Raw genomic sequence first — 17965 nt, forward strand, 5'->3', positions numbered from 1 at the left:
ATGTACTATGGACCCAAATTAACAGGGTGAAATGCATGTAATGTCTGTGTTTTCCCTCCTCAGGCTCAACTTGGAGAGAATGTTGCCATTCATTCATTCATCCATCCGATGGAAGGGCAAAAGAATACTCTGGTCAGTGACTATGTGTCAAAACAAATTGGGAAGTAGCTATTTTGGAGCCCCCTCCCCACACCCATCCTTGAACAACTTTCTCTTTTCTCGTAGCCCTGCACTCTCTTATTCTGCCATCGAGATCAGCTCCAATACATCATTCCTAAATTGTTAGTGGAAAACAGAGCAATAGAAGACCACAGCCATAGTTTTTGCAGTTAAATAGTGAATACTCTTTTTATTCAGAAGAATGCATTTTTAATAGAATTTCATGCGCCAGTAAATCAGTACAGTGAGGAGTTACAGGGGTGGGGAACCTCTCTTCAGGAAACATCTCACCCTGGCAGAGCTCTCAACTCCCAGAATCCCCTTTACCCAGCTCAGGTGATTAGAGACCAAGGAACAGCAGATGGGGCTGACTTGCAGGGTAACTAGTTGGATTTACAGGTCTCTGAGAGCAAGAGAGAGGAGAGGAAAGCTCTCGTAAAGGAGGAGATTATTATATTGGAACGGGCAGTTCCACAGAGATTCTCTGAGAGGTGGATGAAGGAGAATTGGCAGGGGTGCCTGGTTCTCCTTCTTGGTTACACTCTTCAAGGGCAATAGTCTGGTCTCTTCCGTCTGTCTCTGAGCCTCTATGTAAAGAAAAAGACATGAGTAAGGGAGGACCCAGAAACTGAAAACAGATTGCACGGTGGGGCTCAGATACTAAGGGAGCATTTGTATGATTGTTTTTCTAGCACCACCTGGTTCACAGAAGGGGGCCATAATGAGGCATTTATTTACCTGGTTCGCAGTCGAGGCCACTTCTTCCACTCTATGGCTAGCACTACCCCCAAGGCTACAACAACCACCACGATTAGGCTACTTCGGACAATGTTCCCTACAGTGCACTCCTGAGCAACAGGCCCTGTGGTGATGAAAGAGGAGAAACCAAGGCCATGGAGATTAGCGTGTGTATGTTCCCCTTGATCTGGTATTGCCCCACACTCTGGACTTCTTTAGGGTTCATGTGGGAGCCATCTGTTCAGACTACAGAGGGGGTGGGCAGTGGCAGAGTTTATGCTGAAGCAGAAGCAGCCCTCCTTTCCTTGGGGAAAAGAGGCCTGGAAAGAAACCCACTCACTATCTTCAAATACATTTAAAGTCCCACCTCCTCACCATGCTTAGGAGAAAGATGACACACTTCAGGTCCCTGGCTCCAAAGCCCCTCCATTCTCCTGATTTGGGATGTCTCCATGGGGACTGTCACTGGGATCCCAGGTGTGTCACACCAGGACCATGGAGAGATTATCCTCTTACCTGCTGCCCCCACCAGCTCCAGGGGATCACTAGGCTCTGACCAGATATCAGGGTAGGCCTGGAGGCGGTAGCTGCAGCTGTAGTTTCCAATGCCTTTTCCTTCTACGTTGTTGATGACAAAGTCTCCATCCTCTGAAAACTGCTGAGGTGCTTCTTCTCCATCATGTTCTAGGACAAATTCAACACCTGGCAGGGGTCCTCGGCACTGAAGGGTGATGTCCTTCCCTAGCTTGAACATGGTGCTGGGCCAGGCTGACAGAGAGGGTTTAGGGGGCTTATCTGCAACCAACAGGGACACAGAGTTAAAAGAAATGATCCTGAACTTAGCCCTTTACCCCCTTATTGCGTACTGCTAAAAACTACAAAATCGTGACTCGTACTGAAGTCTCCAGGACCTTACCAGTCACCCAGATCTCCAGGGAGTCACTGTGATTTGAAGCTGCAAAGGGAGCAGAGTCCAAATAATAAACACAGCTATAGATCCCAGAGTCTTCACCTCTCACTGCTGGCATCCAGAAGTCAGCCCTGTACCCACTTGGCCTCTGTTGCTCTAAAGGCTCCTGAGCCCCCTCCTTCAACAGGACAAATGTTGAGTCTGGCAGTTCCCCTTGACACTGAAGAGTCATATTTTCACCAGGGGCCACCATGGGACCAGGCTGGGCTAATAGGCTGGGTTTGGGGAGTAGGCCTGGAAGAAATGAACTCCTGGTCAAAGAGAAGAGGTCCTTTTCCAGTGCATCACCCCTGGGGTCTCTGCTCAATAAAGAGGAAAGGCAATTGGTTGCCTCTCCTCGAGCTCTCTGAAAACTATCTCCCATGAACCAGTCTATTCCCTCCTTTCTACACTTCCATGCCCACTCGACAGCCTCTTCCCCTTACCTGTGACTATGAGTTCCAGGGTGTTGCTAGGTTGTATCTTGATAGAACTGGTCCAGTCAGGGTGGTAGCAGCAGCTGTAACGCCCCATGCTAGCACCAGATATATTGGTGATGGGGAATGCCCCATCATTACTGGTGGATCCCCAGAGCTGCATTGAAGTGGCTTCTCCTTCTTTGTGCAGAATGTATCCTACTCCATGGACTGGCCCTCGGCACCAGAGAGTAACATTCTGCCCCATGGGAACCACAGAACTGGGCTCAGCAAACAACCATGGCTTAGGGAATGTGTCTAGAAAGAGACCAAGGTTGTAAAGTGGTAACTATAGAAACTTATCAGTTCCTGCTTAAATTAACCCTCTATCTTTCTCCTCTTGGACACAATAGTTCCCCTCTGTGGCCCAGCCTAGCCTTCCAGGAGGAATTACCCTCCCTAACCCCTACTCCAATGATCTCCATCCCAGTCCCATGTCCAGTCTGTCCTTACCAGTCACCCAGATCATAAGGGGCATACTGAGATATGACCCCCTGTTTGACATGGTTGTCTCATAGTAGATACAGCTATAGTTCCCAGAGTCCTCTGCTCCAACAGTGTGGAGAAGGAAGTCAGCTGAGTTCCCTGAGACACTCCGAAACTGTAAGGGAACATGGGCTCCCTCCTGCAAGAGGGCGAACCTCATGCCCTGGAAAGTCCCTTGGCAGCGCAGGGTCACACTCTTCCCAGGAAATACCACGGGACCTGGCTGTGCCAGGAGAGTGGGTTTGGGGTAGAATTCTGAAATTAAAGAGATCGCAGCATGAGATAAACCCAGCCCTCACATTCTGCAAATAGCCTTTTAAAGTGTTATTGTAAGACACAATATATGTTTGTTGTCAAAAATTAGAAAATATAGAAAAAAAAAACTAATGAAGGAAACACAATTCTACCACTCAAAGATAAGTATTTTTAATATTTCATTGCCATTTATTCTTTCTATATATTCCCATGTCCATGTAGCTATAACTGTTTACATAATTGGGACTCCACTTATGCACAGTTGTGTAGTTGTGTAGTATGCAGCTGACATCTCAAGGTCTTCTCCCTTTCTCTGAGAACCATCCAGCCCACTGGTCTCTGACAGCCCAGCTAGAGAAAAAGTGGACATTGAGCCTAAAGCTCAACGCCAAGCCATAAAAATGTGCAGAAATAGGGCAACTTGAACCGAGCTCTTGGAATTAGACACCCCCATCTGCCTCATTTATTTCCCCAGAAGTGAATTGCTTGCCTCCCCACTGCTTTTGTTTCTTGTTCCTGTAATAATAACATGAGCAGCTGTGCATCGTGGACTGGTCACTATGGGCCAGCCGCTGTCCTAAGCACTTTCTCAGTGTGTTTTAGAAGAAACATTTCTTCCTCTCCCACTGACAGCCTTCCACCCACCATCCCAGGGTTGGCACCACCTCTACCTGGAGTCCCCCCTCCTAACCTGTCACCACGAGCTCCACAGGGTTGCTGGGCTCAGACCAGATAGAAAAGTCATAATATCGGCAGCTGTAATTCCCTCCATCACCAATGCCCACCGAAATGATTAGAAAGTGAGCTGCACTGGCCCCCGGACTTGCCCAGGACCTGTCACTGGACGCTATTTCACTTCCATCTTTGTAAAGAATAAAGCTCATATGCTGGTGGGGGGTGGAGCAATTGAACGTCACTCGGGCACCAGGGGTGACCACAGGGCTGGCCCATGTCTTGAAGAAGGGCTTAGGGTACATTTCTAGAAGGCAAAAAACAAAAACAAAAACAAAAAACAAAATACAACACAAAACCAAATTAAGATCAAGAAAGAGAGAAAGCAAATATAGCAAATATTGGTTCTAGGAGGCTTCTCTGCTTTTAAGTAAGCGCATTTAAAAAGTAAGGTAAATCCACTTTGCAGATGGACTTCTCACACAGGGACCCTTCAACCCCACCCCTCACTACCTCCAGATGAGTCCTCAGTGTGATCAGGGCAGGCAATGGAGGCTAGTAAAAAGGTAGAATTTTTCTTGGGGCTCTGCTGATTCTCTGAGCCTCAGTTTGCCCATTTGGACAAGGGGAAAATGGTACCTGCTTCACCCACCTTGAAGAGTTGCTCTATGGTGAAGTGAGATAATTGATGTGAAAATAATTCGAAAAATTAAATCACCCTCCACGAACCAAAGCTATTAATAACGATTATGGCTATTAATATCGTGCAGCCAGAGGCCCTGGCACTCCCAGCGCCACGCCTGCCTGGCTCTAAGATTGGACACAGGCTCTCAGGACCAGCAGCAAAGTTTGCTGCAGGGAGAGGAGTGTCTGACCCAGGGCTTTGCCTTTCCCTCCACCCTGCCCCCTTTCGTCACACAGCCTTTTCAGCTCTACCTTTTATGACAAGCTCCAGCGGCTCACTGGGCTCAGACCACTTGAAGGGGCGTTTTTCAGTGTGAGTGCGGCAGCTGTAATTGCCTTCGTCTTTATCCTCCATTCTCTGGATTGTAAAGAAGGCTTCTCTTCCAACGGCACCAAGTTGCTGGACAGGTTCTTGCTCTCCCTCCTTATACAGAGCAAACCCCATGCCTGCCAGCCATCCTTTGCACCGGAGTTGTAGTTCCTGGCCCCGGATTGGGGGGGAAGCAGAAATGACAGGTTTGGGGAGGATGTCTGGAAAACAGAATGGGGTGAAAAAGGAGTCAGAAGTTTGCAGTTGCCCAGATGGGATACTCAGGGTCACTTTGTCAGCAAATAAAGACGTTCATTCTGGGCTGGCCCTAGGCTCTTCCAGTCAGTCTCCTCACACTCTCTTTCCCATTCTGCCCCTCCCCCTACCCCATAACCCCCTACCATTTCAGTGCCCCTCCTCTCCTACATGCAGCACAAGCCCCTTGGGCTCCAGGGTCCCTGTGAGTTCATTCTCTCACTCCCAGGAGCAGTGTTGCAGTCCCAGGGGCACTGGGGATAACTCCCGGAGACCCTCTACCTTTTCTTACCTGTCCCCACCAGCTCAAGTGCCTCACTGGGCTCCGATACAGCCATCTCCTCCCATGAATGGCAGTGGTAGCTCCCGGTGTGACTCTGGGTCAGGGCGCCAAGGGGGAAGGCAGCCCGGACCTGCTCTGAGGCCGGGCGAGTGGCGATCCACCCAGTCCCGTCCTTCAGCAACACAAACTCCTTAGTTGAGCCAGAAGGGCTTCTGCACCAGAGGGTTAAGTTCTTCCACGGGGCCAGAGGAAAGTTGGTCTCTGCCCACAGCTCAGGCTTAGGGGTTGGCATGACTATTTCTAGAAACAGCAGAATTAATGAAGCCATCCTCCCGCCTCCCTTCTCCTCCCTCCTCCTTGCCCTTGAACCCCCTACCCAGATCACACTGCCCACCTCCCCTTGCAACCTAAATCCAAACCCTTTCCTTCTTTCCTTCCTTCCTCAGGTGCTGGGGAAAGGGGAAGCTGGTGTCTTATAGCTGAGCCTCAGAAAAGTGCAGAAGCTTGGAGGAAATTTTGCAGGCAGAAAGGCAAAGTTGGAGGCTGAATTTTGCCAGCAGCTTTAGCAAGTGCCCCTTCCTGGCTGTCCTTCCCTCCCAACCAGTCACTCCCTGGCCAATGACACTGACGCTCTGTAGTTATTTCGGATCTCTAGGGAGGAATGTCCCAGTCTGGAGCAGGAAAAACTCACCAGTCTCTTCTATCAATACCCCATTGCACAGTCCTGCAAAAGAAATTGCTGCCAGGACTCGGCCCCCTCCCTCACCGGGACTTCACCCCGGCCTTCTGCCCGGGCCCCTTCCCCCACTTGTACTCACCACAGCAGAGAAGGGCCGTGACTATGAAGAGCATGGTGACCCCTTGAGCTGTTCCCAGCAACCAGGCTTCTCTAGTGAGACCAGAAAAGAGATGAGAGGAGTTGCTGGGATGAGGGGGAGGGTGGAGGAAAGGGGGCGGCAATTTATGTCATTGGCTTACTCGATACCCAATGGGGACTGGATATGGCCAAGATAATGGGATATAATCTTATTTGACATCAATGACTTTTCTTTTTGAGGGCCTTACCACCTACAAACCTCTTGCTCTTTCATGACCCACGTGTCCCCCCTGCCCCCTCCCCACTCCCCAGCCTATATCATATGTCAGCTCCCCATGGCCCCTGATTAGGCTGTTGCTGGAATTGAGATGTCGGATGTGAAAATGCTTTTACATTATTTGGAGCTCTCAGAACCCCTGGAGCTCATTGTGATCGGCAGCTCTGGGTGGTGTGTGTGGGGGTGGAGGGAGAAACTGTGAGTATTTCTCAGTCATCAAGTTTAAGTTTGGAAGCAGTTGTTGTGGCAGTATTGGTCCTCAGACCCACCTGCCTCACCTGCCTTTGTTATGGAAGGGTTGCCTAGGCAGCTGTGGTGAATTACTAGAAGATTGTCAGTGCTGAGCTAAGCTTTTCAGAGAGTAGAAACTCTCCCCTCACCCAGATTGTAACTAGAAATGTGCAGCAGCTTTGGATCATGGGTCTTGTAGTATTAGATGATATTAACCCAAAATCCATTGGACAATTTTTACTTAGAAAACACTGACCATCCTTCCTGGTGAGGAAAACATGATTTTCAAGCTGCTTTCTCTGAAATCTGGTTCCTGATCTTATTCTTTGATGCAGTGTTGCTGGGCTGGGGTGGGGCACAGAAAGCTACATTTTTTTTTTTTTTCTAACCACTGGCTTGGAGATTACTCTAATGAGTACAGGACTCAGGTCAGGTTCCGGAAAGAAGTAGAACTTGACCCCTGCTGAAACTTTTTGAAAACTCAAAGGGTGGTGGTTTTTGCAGAAGGCTTAGGTGGCTCCCTTCTGGTTGCCCAAGTATTCTGTCCCTCAGATTCCAGTGGAAAACACAGACACATATAATCATAATCATAATCATAATCCATTGTGCATTGAATACTCCCAGACACACTGACCACAGTTGCAGGGCGGGGGCTACAGCCAGAAGCAGGGAGTAGGGGGAAGTAGACAAGGTATTCAGGAGCTAACATCCCTACTAGGTCAGAAGTGGTCATTTCTCTCCTTGTTCCCAGTAGAGTAGCCTGAGCACAAGCCATGGGGATGAGAGAGGCAGATGGCCCAGAGCACACCACAGAATCAAAGGAAATGGCCAGAGAATCTGTTTGGCCTGTGAGTTTGTGAGTCAGAGGAAACAGTCTGATTCTGTTGCCCCGTCCAATATCACATCAGATGGCCATCCAGGTCAAGTCTATATTCCCAGAATGCTCTGCACAGGTGGTTGGAGGCCACAGTGTCAGAGACTGGTTACTAAGGCAACTAGGATACGTCACAAAGCTTAATAGCTCCTGAGAGCTAGGGATAAGGGTGAAAAGTTGGGATAGGAGTTGGATAACAGTCTGGGAGACAGGACAGCATGGCTTCTTACAAGAGGAAAAATCCAGAACAAGTTAATGAAGGAGACATCAATCATCTCTGAGGGCAGGATGGTTTGTAGGGGAGATTTGGGCACCCTCTGGGGGGGATGTCAGTGAATGTAGTTCTGATTACTCCTCCTGCCTCTGAGAACTATGCATTTCTCCACCCGCTGGCTTGAGTGCTGACCCCTCTGTGAGACGAAAGAAACAGCTGGGGTGAGAAAGTCTTGTTCCCTAAGCCCAGAAGATGGGGGTTCTATAGGGTTTGCCTCTGTGGCTGGTCTCAACTAGGGCATGACTCATTCTTCAGACTCTGTTAGGTTGGGGAACAGGGGGCTGGGACAAGACAGTTACCTGATTCTGAGTCTCCGACACTTCCACCTTATCCACAGCACTACCAACAGCAAGGCAACAAGCTGCATGATTAGAGACAACCTGATAGCTTCATTCAGAATGTAATTCCAGGTGAGATAGCCTGTGGCCAGAGAAGACCAGAATCAGAGGCCTTGATGGGGACAGGCGCAGGTGAATACATTCATGGGGTGAGGACAATCTGGTTACTGAGAGTGCTTATATTGGGAAGGTGAGGCAGAAGTGGCCTTCCTTTTCATGGAGAATGGGAGCCTTGAAATTATCCTGCTAACTGCCTTTGAGGAATTGTGAGACCACCCCAGGGGAAGGGTGCTGAAACCCTTGGGCTCTGATTTTCAGGCCTCTGACTCCCTTTCCCATATCTTTCTGGGCACTGATCTGGGATCCCTGGGGTATGGAGGAGCATTCCTCTGAAGAACTATCCTCTCACCTGCTGGTCCCATCAGCTTCAGGGGCTCACTGCGATGTGACCAGATGTTAGGATGTGTCTCTACGCGATAGCTGCAACTGTAGGTCCCTGTGCCTTTCCCATCAACATTACTGATGATGAAGTCTCCGTTTACTGAGAATTTTTGGAATGTTTCTCTTTCTTCCCATTCCAGAGAAAATTCCAGTACTGGATGAGATACTCGGCACTGAAGGGTGATGGCCTTTCCTAGCTTGAACACAGTGCTTGGCCAAGCTGACAGGGAGGGTTTGGGGGGCTTATCTGAAACCAATCCAGAGACCAGAGTGAGAAGTGACCCCAAACCCAGTACCCTCTCCCCCAGAAAATGTTTCTGAGTTCCCCATTTGATCTTCTCTTCCTTTCCACTTCCACTTGGTCAGTGGCTTCAAGATTTGACTGTGCACTAGAATTCCTTTGCCCACCCCTTGGTGATCTAAAGATTCCTGGTTCCTTACCTTCAATCAGGAAGACCTCATACCTGTAAGCTTCCCCTGGCCTAAAGAAAAATAATTTTCCTAGGGGTTACAATGGGACTGTGCCATACTGAGAGGTGGAGCTTGAGGAACAATCCTGGGAGACAAGGTCCCTAAAGTTTTGGAAGAAAGTTCTACACCACCTTCCTGGTGTGTGTGTGTGTGTGTATGTGTGTGTGTGTTTTGCTCATAGCTCTCAGAGGATATGAGGCTACTAGCTCCTTCTTACAACACCACAATGATGATAAAAACAAACAGGTTGATAATAAAAACAGTTGTTAACACTTGCCTACAACCGTAAGCTCCACAGTGTTGTGTGATGGCATCCTAATGGAGGTCTTCCAGGTGAAAAGATAGTGGCAGCTATAGATGCCAGTATCACTGTAGGTTACATTGTTGAGGAAGAATGATGTGTTGTCATCGATGCTGGTCGCATCCAAAAACTGAAGTGGTTTGTCTTCTCCTTTCTTATAGAGTGCAAGACCCACTCCATCCACTGGTCCTCGACACCATAGGCTCACATTCTGACCCATTTGGACCACAGCACTGGGCCAAGCAAACAGCCAGGTCTTGGGGAAAGTGTCTAGGACGAGACCCAGAATAAAAAGCACTGGTGATTTCACTTCCTGCTCCCACTCCTTAAGATTTTTTTCCTTCTCTTCCTCCAAACCACCCTTGGAAAAACCTGCCTACACCCAGTTTTACAAATTCTTCTCCCTTCTCTACTGTTAACCCTGGCCACAGGATTAGGTTCTCCAGGGAGCACAGAGGGAGATTTATATCCTTAGCCATTAACCTAAGTTTCGTGGCATACCCGTCTCTTACCAGTTACCCAGATTTTCAGGACATCACTAAGGAGTGAACCTCTATATGACGCATCATAGTAAAAACAGAGGTAATGTCCAGTATCTTGGATCTTCAAAGTCTGGAAGAAGAAATTTGCCTCATTTTTTATTGTCTTCTTGTGGTAAAAGGATTTCTCCAAGTCTTCAACCCTCATTAGAGCAAAGGTCATTCCATAGATTGGCCCTTGGCACCTGAGATTCAGGCTTTCTCCAGGTGCCATGATGGGCCCAGGATGGGCTGTCAAAGTTGGTTTGGGGTAGAGTCCTACAAACGGAAGAGACCCTAAAGTTAGAGGCAAGATGATTCTTTCCTTTTGTCTTGTTTTCTCTTTCTTAATTTCTTTGAACAAGAAGTGGTAGCTGAAGTTTACCTTCTCTTTCTATCCCTTCCTTGGATCTCTGCCTCTATAACATAATCAAGGGTAGATTCACTTATGCCCCTGTTCTCTCTCAAGAATCTGTCAGCTTCACTGAGCTCTAACCATGTGTAGGGGTGTATCTCAGTGGAAGATCTACATCCATAATTCCCTGTATCTTTAGGCCCCTGAAATGCCAAATGTAGTTCTTTCAACCACCAGAAAAACCAAACCTCTGAAAATAACTTTGTTTTCATCTTTGCAGAGCATGAATGCCACTGAAGTATTAAGGAGAGCTTTTGAATACATTAAGCTCATTTAAGACCCTACTTCTACAACAAGACTGAAAGAAGCCAATAAAGAGGGTTTGGCCAGTAAGTCTGCAACCCAGAGAAATCTCTGTTATGGGGCCACACATTCCTTTCCATGAATTGTTTCTCCAAGGAGATTTTACATGAAAGTGAGGGCAAACCTCACCTCTTACCACTCCTTCCTACCCCCACCCCAATGCCAGGCACACTTATCTATTCATTAAGGAAGGATCAGCTCTGTCATATGCTCACTGAGCATTTAGTATGCATCAAGCATCATGTAGGTCTAGGTGTGTATGAGTAAAGAAGACACAGTCTCTGCTAGCAAAAAGCTCATGAACTGGTTGGTGGGGGATATTGGTGAACAGGTAACTATGGAAGTGTATGTTAGTGGAATCTATGCTGAAAGGGCATGAGTACAACAAACATTCATACACTCAGTTCAAACAGGCAGTTTTTTGTTCTTTGATCCTCAATAAAAAGCTATACTAACAAAATTAATATCTACCATTTATTGAGAACTTATATGCCAGGCACTGTACATATATATTTGGGCAAATCCTCACAACAACCCTGTGAGGTAGGCATTATTATTAAACCAATTTTGCAGATCAGGAAACTGAGGCACAGAGAGAAGCATTACACAGTAGATCAGATAGATACTGTTATCCCATTTTTAGAGTAGAGGAAGCCAAAGCACAGAAAAGTGAAGTGACTTGCTCAAGACCACACAGGGAGGCAGTGTCAGAAATGGAACTAGAAACCAGTATTACTGCTTCTAAGTTTAGGGTACTTTCTGTAGCACCACAGCTTTCCCCAAGCCTATTTAGCTGGATGGAGAGACTAAAGCAAATGTGGCCAATTTCATCTAGAAACCTCCAGGCCATGGGGTGGGGGAGTTGGGGCTGGGACATGTCTGGCATTTTATATTTTGGGGAAATTTCTTCTATATTTAGAGATTGGTGCTGCCTTACTAGCTCTACTGATAGGGAACCAAGATGATTTATAAAGCCATTTCTAAAATATGAGCTATCACATTCTTTGTCATTTTTTTTGTTTGTTTTTACTCACCAACACTAGCAATCCATTCTGTTTTCCACATATAAAAATAACAATTACAAATAAAATACATTTGCAAACTTAAAACTCCATTTATAAGATTGCAGTGGCAGTGCCTGGCACATATTAGGTGCTCAATAAATACTGGTTGAATTAATGAATGAATGCATGATATTCAACAAGTTGAGAACAACAAAGCTGTGATGAGCTGAAGCTGCTGGCTAGTTGGCTAGGCTCCTTTACTAGCCAAATGATTGGCTCCCATACATCTGCCTTGCAGCACATGCGATTCTAATTTATATCTCAGTAAAACTTCAAAAGACTCTAGCTCATGGGGCCTTGCAGGGCCTAGAAACTGGCTGAGGAAAGTAAAATCAGAAACCCTAGCTCAACCAGCCATGATACCTGGGACAACAATTGCCAGATGCCAGCAGCCATAGCCACACCCACCTGCTACAACCAGCTTCAGGGGGTTGCTGGGCTCTGACCACAGGGTGGGGAGCATCTGGATATGAGTGCGGCAGATGTAAACCCCTTCATCCTCAGGTGTCAGGTTGTCAATGGAGAATATGGCCATTGTCCCAGTTGGGACTTGGTAGTCCACAGGCTCTGCATATCCCTCTTTAAACAGCATGAATACCAAATCCTGCAGCCAGCCATGGCAGAGGATGTTAACATTACATCCAGGAAGAGGGGGGGTCTCAGCCTGAATCCAGAAGATGGGCTTGGGCAGTTGGCCTGGAAGGACAGAATGAACTGGAATTAGGTAAAGCAAGGATAGTACTGTCTAGGGAGCGGCAGAGGAGAGCTCTACTTTAATTGAGGTTTCCCTGTATGATCCTTATTTGCCACCCCTCCTTCTCCCATCTCTGCTCCAGAGTCTGCATCCCCCCTCTGCATTGCCCAGTACAAAGTAGGCCCTTATTTACTAACATCCCAAATTGCACTTGGGATGTGTGCTTGCATGCATTTGAGAAACAAACTCTCCCCTGGATGGCAAGTTTGAATCTCAGGAGCTGGAGTTGATTCTTGAGTATCACTATCTTCTTACCTGGTGCCTCCAACTCTAGAACTTTACTGGGCTTTGACCAGCCTGTCTCCTTCCAGTAGCAGCACCGGTAAAGACCTGCATTGGACTCAGTAAGGGCACCTATAAGGAATGAAACTTGGAAGGTCTTGTGGGAAGGGTGGATCCAGGTCATCTGTGTCTTATCCTTCAGCAGCAGGAACTTGCTTGATATCCGAGAGGGGCTTCGGCACCAAAGCGTGATGTTCTCCCAAGGGGCCTGGGGGTAGTTGGACTCTATCCACAGCTCCGGTTGAGGGTCCATCACTGTTATTCCCAAATATCAAAAAGATATGAGCAGTCCAACCCTCTCCCTCCCATAACATGTCCCACAATGTCCCTTAAAATTAGCCCCGACCCAGATCCCTCATTTTGTCTTCCCTTGGGGACAGGAGTGTGCTCCTGTGGGGCATCGTATAAGAACCCCAAGATATTTTGTCAAGGGGTCCAAACGAGTCGGAGAATAAAGTCTGATGGTTTCTTTTCCATCTGAGATAAAGCTTTTTCACCATGCTATAGGAAACCAAGTCCTCTGATTCCCAATCAGCCCAATCTATCTCTGGAATCTCAAGGCATTATGTCCAAGGTCATGGAGACACGCCAGCATCTTGGATCCTTTAGGAAGGAGGTGCCTGAGAGGGCAGGACTCACTTACCTATCGATGTCATACCCAGACTCATCCCTGAAAAGAGAGATTATGGTAAGGGAGAGCTCCCTTGTTGTCTCCACCCTGTGCTCAAACCTCAATACTTTCCTCTCCCACACCTAATGAGTGGGTACCTATGACAGGGTCACTTGCCCCTCACCCCTCCCGTGTACTCACGAATGCAAAAGAGCAAAACAGTGAATGTCTTCAGCATGGTGGCCCCCTCCCCTGGTCTGTCCAGGGTCATGGGGCCTCTGGTGCTGGCTGTGTGCTCTGAGTCTTGAAGAATTTTTCTCCTCAGCAGGTGGTGGGATCTAAAAACAGAATTGTTTTTACTCAGAGGACTTGTCCTGCTCCTTAAAGTTTAGTTTAGATGGCTAAATTGCACTTGACAACCCTACACTGTACTTCCTCACAGGCATGCAGGGTACTACAAGGTCACCTGCTGCTTCCTCTCCTTGCTCCTTTCCCTCACTTCCCTATCCTCCTGCTCAAGGTCTTTGTTGGTATCGAAGATGTCAGATTTGTTGAAATATGGATTTGTCTCTGGGATCTCAGAAGCCCAGAATAGCCTGCAGAAGCTCCACAGGATGGGGGAGATGGGAGGTGCAGAGTCACCTTTTCAGAGATCCATATATATATACATGTATATACATATATATGTGTATATATATGTATATCTACATATGTATGTGTGTGTATATATATATATATATATAGAGAGAGAGAGAGAGAGTCCTCCAACAACTTAAGAGAGGGGCATTACTACCATCCCCATTTTACTGATGAACAAACTGAGGCTTAGAGAGGATATATAATTTGCCCAAAGTCAAAAGATATTAAATATTAGAGCCCAAATTAGAATCCATATTTAACTCCAAGGCCTATGGATCTAAAATAATGATTTAAACTCCCAGAGGTACCCTTCACTCCCTCTTCACCCTCCCTTACCCCTCTCACTTGATCCCTTGGATATCCTTCCCTTCCATAGAATGCTTTAGATCCAATATTACTCTCATTCTTGTCTCCTACCCCTAAAAGCTCAATACCCCAGTGTCAAGCATGTGTTAGAAAATCAAGCTGCTTGAGTTAATTTACATAAGGTCTAAATGATTCTTTCGTTGCCCTTAACTTCTAAACAGTTTTGTTGATTGCCTCTAAGGGAAATGGAATTGTTTGAATCTCAGGAAATACAGCAAAGATATTTGAGTTCAGGGAGGCTTTCCATTCTCCCCGACCAAAGTCATTATTTACCATAGGCCTTGCATATACACAAGGTAGACTCTTGAGCTTTCATGCCTCTCTCCACCTCCCCCCACAGTAACCTTTCACCAAGGGAAGGTATGTCCCAGCCACTCAAACTCAAGCTAATTCTCTTCCACCAACTTTCTACTGGGAGTCTGAAGTCCTGGCTGACTCCAGCTGTTATTAAATCTTAGCTCAGAAGAGTGGGGAAGAGGCAGCTCCCAGAATAGAGAAAGGAACTGATTTTGCTTTTCCAGACTGACCTTGGACCTCAGCCTCTAACTTGCCCCAGTGCTAACACTGGGTAGGATGGAGGAGCAGGAAGAGGAGGATATTTCGTGTTCAAAATATCTGGACTGTAGGGAACAAGTGGACAGTAAGAAATCCAAGGAAGCATAGGTCCGTTGTACATTTTTCACTTTGTATCGAAGGATTTTCAGATTACCCACTCTGAATTTTCCTTATCTGTAAAGTGGGGGAGTAATATCCAGCTAACATTATTGTTGTGTTGGGTTAGAGATAATACATGTACAGTGCCAGGCACATAGTGAACATTACATTTTAAAAAGATGCTTATTTTTTCTTATTTTCAAAGGGGGCATCAAACTGGTGTAGGACCCTAAAGATGCCCTTTCCATCTCAGTTCCTACAGTCCCTTGCTCCCACTCCTTTCAGGGCCAGGCCAAAGCTTGGATGCTACCCTGTTGCTTTGTTATCCTGGGGCTTTGGGCCAGGAGTTTTTGGGGGAAGCCAGGTTCCACTGCCAAGGGAGAGGTTCAACCTGGGATTACACCCAGGAAATGCCATCTGAGGTTTCAGCCTTGCCACTTGGACCCCTAAACCAGGATCTTTGCCTACTGGGGGATTGAGGGGAGTCAGGGAAGCTGGGCTTTTTGGCATGGCTGACCCCTCCTCAATCGCTAAGGAAATTGTACCATTTATATTCAGCCCAAATGATGAATCTTATACCGGGGGAACATGAGAACAGCCCCAAGCCTCGGGTTAGTTGGCCACGCCCATTTTGGCCTTTCACCCCACCCCCACCCCCACCCCCAACTTTGGCTGCCTAGCCATTTTACCCTTCCCTCCTACTCCACCCCAAGCACTTTCCCCACCCTTAGGCAGCGCCGCAGTGATTTTGAGGGTGTCATATCTGAAATGTCTAATGGCTCGCCCCCTGCATAGCTTTGAGGGCTCCAGGAATCAAAGGGGTTGGGCTCGGCGGGGTGCCGGGTACATGCTCCGCTGAGGGTTTGGAGGGAAGACTGAGAAGGAAAAGGGGAGATATCTACAGTGCCCAGAGATTCTCACCGAGCAGGTCTGGGATCCGGGGAGGAAAAGAGAAAGGCAGGAATGAAGGGGGTGGGGGGACAGACTGGGGAGCAGTTTGATTTACGGCAATTAATTACAGCAAGGAGACTCTTTCGGGGTTTTGTTTAGAATCCGGTAGCCAGTATTTAATCTTCAGCCACTGAACTATGCGCTCATTTGTAGGTACTTACGGTAGTTGAAGGCCCGCTCCGATGTTGGAGATTCTCCAGTGAGCTCCTCCAGATGCAGCAAACTGCCCGGCATGAGAAGAGCTGTCTAAGGACAGCCTCTTCGGCTCTGAGCCCCGCCTTCCTCTCTCCCCCGCCCGCCTGCCGGCCCGCCCCAACCTCCTCCCCTCCCTGCGCCGGGCTCTGGGAGCCCACCTACACCAACTCTGCCTGGCACCTGCAGTCCTCTGACGACGGGGATTTCTACGCCCCTCCCAGCTCCCCGCCTCTCTCCGGACTCCCTGCAGAGGTTGCTGGAGCCAAATTCAGGCCCCTGCCCCCTCGCCTGTCTCTCAGAGTTTCATTGGGTCACTGTATTCTGGGGGGCAGAAGGCCAGCTCTCAAGAAGATTTGTAGATCCTTCTCTCCAGCTCCCCAATACCTTTATCGGGATCTCAGATCTTCCCCTGCCATTTTAACGCCCCATTTATGCATAAACATCACCACAGTTTAAGTGCCTACTATGTGCCCCTGGGCCCTGGGATCCATTATTTCTCATCTTCAGAGCAACTCTGCAAAATAAGTGTTACTCCCCTCAGTTTTACAGATGAGGAAACTGAAACTCAGAGAGGGTTAAGTAACTTGGACAGCCTTCAAAGTCCATCTTGGGGTAAAAGCCCAGGCTTTAGAGACATACAAATGTATATTTTAGTCCACATTTTACATTCAATAGTTGTGTGGCCTCAAGCAAGTTGAGTAAACTCTCTGAGTCCCAGGTTCCCCAATAGTAAAGTAAAAAACAAACAAACAAACAAATAAAAAACAGCAGAACCTATTTCACAAGGCCTCAATGGGATGATTGTAAGTAAACTCACAGCACAATAGGCCTAGCATATAGTAGGTGCTCAATAAATGGTAGTGGTTGCTGCTGCTACCACTACTACTACTACTATTAATCTGTAAGCCCTTCCCCAAATGTCTTAGAGTAACATGATTTTAATAATACAGAGCAACCTTTCACAAATGTTGATTATGAAAGACTTTTTATAATGATAATGTATGAATAAGACACTAATCAAAGCTCCTGATATATAACATGTGATGAGATTAAAGTATAGCATCCAATGGGCTCACAGACTAATTGATAAGAAATATCAACATGATGGACTAATTGGCTAAAAAATAGCCAAATTTTTCTTTATGTACATTTCTTTTTTTTTAAGACAGAGTCTCACTCTGTCGCCCAGGCTGGCGTGCAGTGGCGCGATCTTGGCTCACTGCAACCTCCACCTCCCAGATTCAAGCAATTCTCCTGCTTCAGCCTCCCGAGTAGCTAGGATTATAGGCACGCACCACCACACCCAGCTAATTTTTGTGTTTTTTAGTAGAGACGGGGTCCCACCATGTTGGCCAAGCTGGTCTGGAGGCCTCGGCCTCCTAAACTGCTGGGATTACAGGCGTGAGCCACCATGCCCAGCCTTTTATGTACATTTTCTACCTGCATACAAGATTTCAAATTATCTAATGAAAAGCACTTTAATTCAATAACAAACTATGTAAAAATAAAGTAACAGCTCTTTTACTGGCCGAATTGATTATCATATCTTCATGCATCAGGTGATATCAATTGTGGCTTCCATTATAAACTATAGATTATTGCGTAATGAATAGAATAGGCATATGAATAAAAAGATGTGTTTCTGGGCAAGTTATTTAGCCTCCAAGCCTCAGTTTTCTTATTTGTAAAATGGAGATAATAATTGCACTTACTACAATGAAGGGTTTGGGGTAGGATTGAATGGAAACCTTCCTGTAAGCCACCATATAGCACCTCGGACACAGCAAGCAGCCATTGATTCAACACAAATGTTAAGTACTTTCTTTGTGGCAGGGATTGTTCTGGATGCTGACAATTCAGAAAGGATGACAGTTTCTCTTCTTAAGGAGTTTGTAGTCTAAGGATAAATCATACTAGAGAAGA

General features: G+C 47.0%; 2 protein-coding genes across 5 annotated transcripts; one reads left to right on the top strand and one right to left on the bottom strand.

Moving 5' to 3' along the window:
- Nucleotides 1-320: 320 nt before the first annotated feature.
- Nucleotides 321-16138, bottom strand: IGSF1 (immunoglobulin superfamily member 1). 3 transcript variants are annotated; one of them, XM_054472859.2, is made up of 21 exons: nt 16009-16138; nt 13439-13575; nt 13271-13297; nt 12601-12882; nt 12000-12287; nt 9804-10088; nt 9268-9561; nt 8488-8766; nt 8040-8160; nt 6086-6156; nt 5959-6006; nt 5277-5567; nt 4672-4950; nt 3755-4042; nt 2776-3063; nt 2293-2580; nt 1949-2101; nt 1814-1852; nt 1414-1692; nt 898-1021; nt 321-746 (listed from the first exon to the last, which is right to left on the bottom strand). In XM_054472859.2, the coding sequence occupies exons 2-21, from the start codon at nt 13506-13508 to the stop codon at nt 611-613; spliced, it is 3930 nt and encodes a 1309-aa protein (XP_054328834.1). In that variant the 5' UTR covers nt 13509-13575; nt 16009-16138; the 3' UTR covers nt 321-610. The 3 variants fall into 3 exon arrangements, with proteins under 3 accessions (XP_054328834.1, XP_054328833.1, XP_054328831.1); XM_054472858.2 differs by having other exon boundaries at nt 1814-2101; nt 5959-5991; XM_054472856.2 differs by having other exon boundaries at nt 1814-2101.
- On the top strand, nt 9453-16778 carry LOC129025217 (uncharacterized). 2 transcript variants are annotated; one of them, XM_054472860.1, is made up of 4 exons: nt 9453-9591; nt 10445-10553; nt 13135-13315; nt 16001-16778. In XM_054472860.1, the coding sequence occupies exons 3-4, from the start codon at nt 13193-13195 to the stop codon at nt 16496-16498; spliced, it is 621 nt and encodes a 206-aa protein (XP_054328835.1). In that variant the 5' UTR covers nt 9453-9591; nt 10445-10553; nt 13135-13192; the 3' UTR covers nt 16499-16778. The 2 variants fall into 2 exon arrangements, 1 of the variants encoding a protein (XP_054328835.1); XR_010125354.1 differs by lacking the exon at nt 13135-13315.
- The last annotated feature ends 1187 nt before the right edge of the window (nt 16779-17965 follow it).

This window comes from Pongo pygmaeus, chromosome X, assembly GCF_028885625.2.
Source record: "Pongo pygmaeus isolate AG05252 chromosome X, NHGRI_mPonPyg2-v2.0_pri, whole genome shotgun sequence".
Taxonomy (NCBI): domain Eukaryota; kingdom Metazoa; phylum Chordata; class Mammalia; order Primates; family Hominidae; genus Pongo; species Pongo pygmaeus.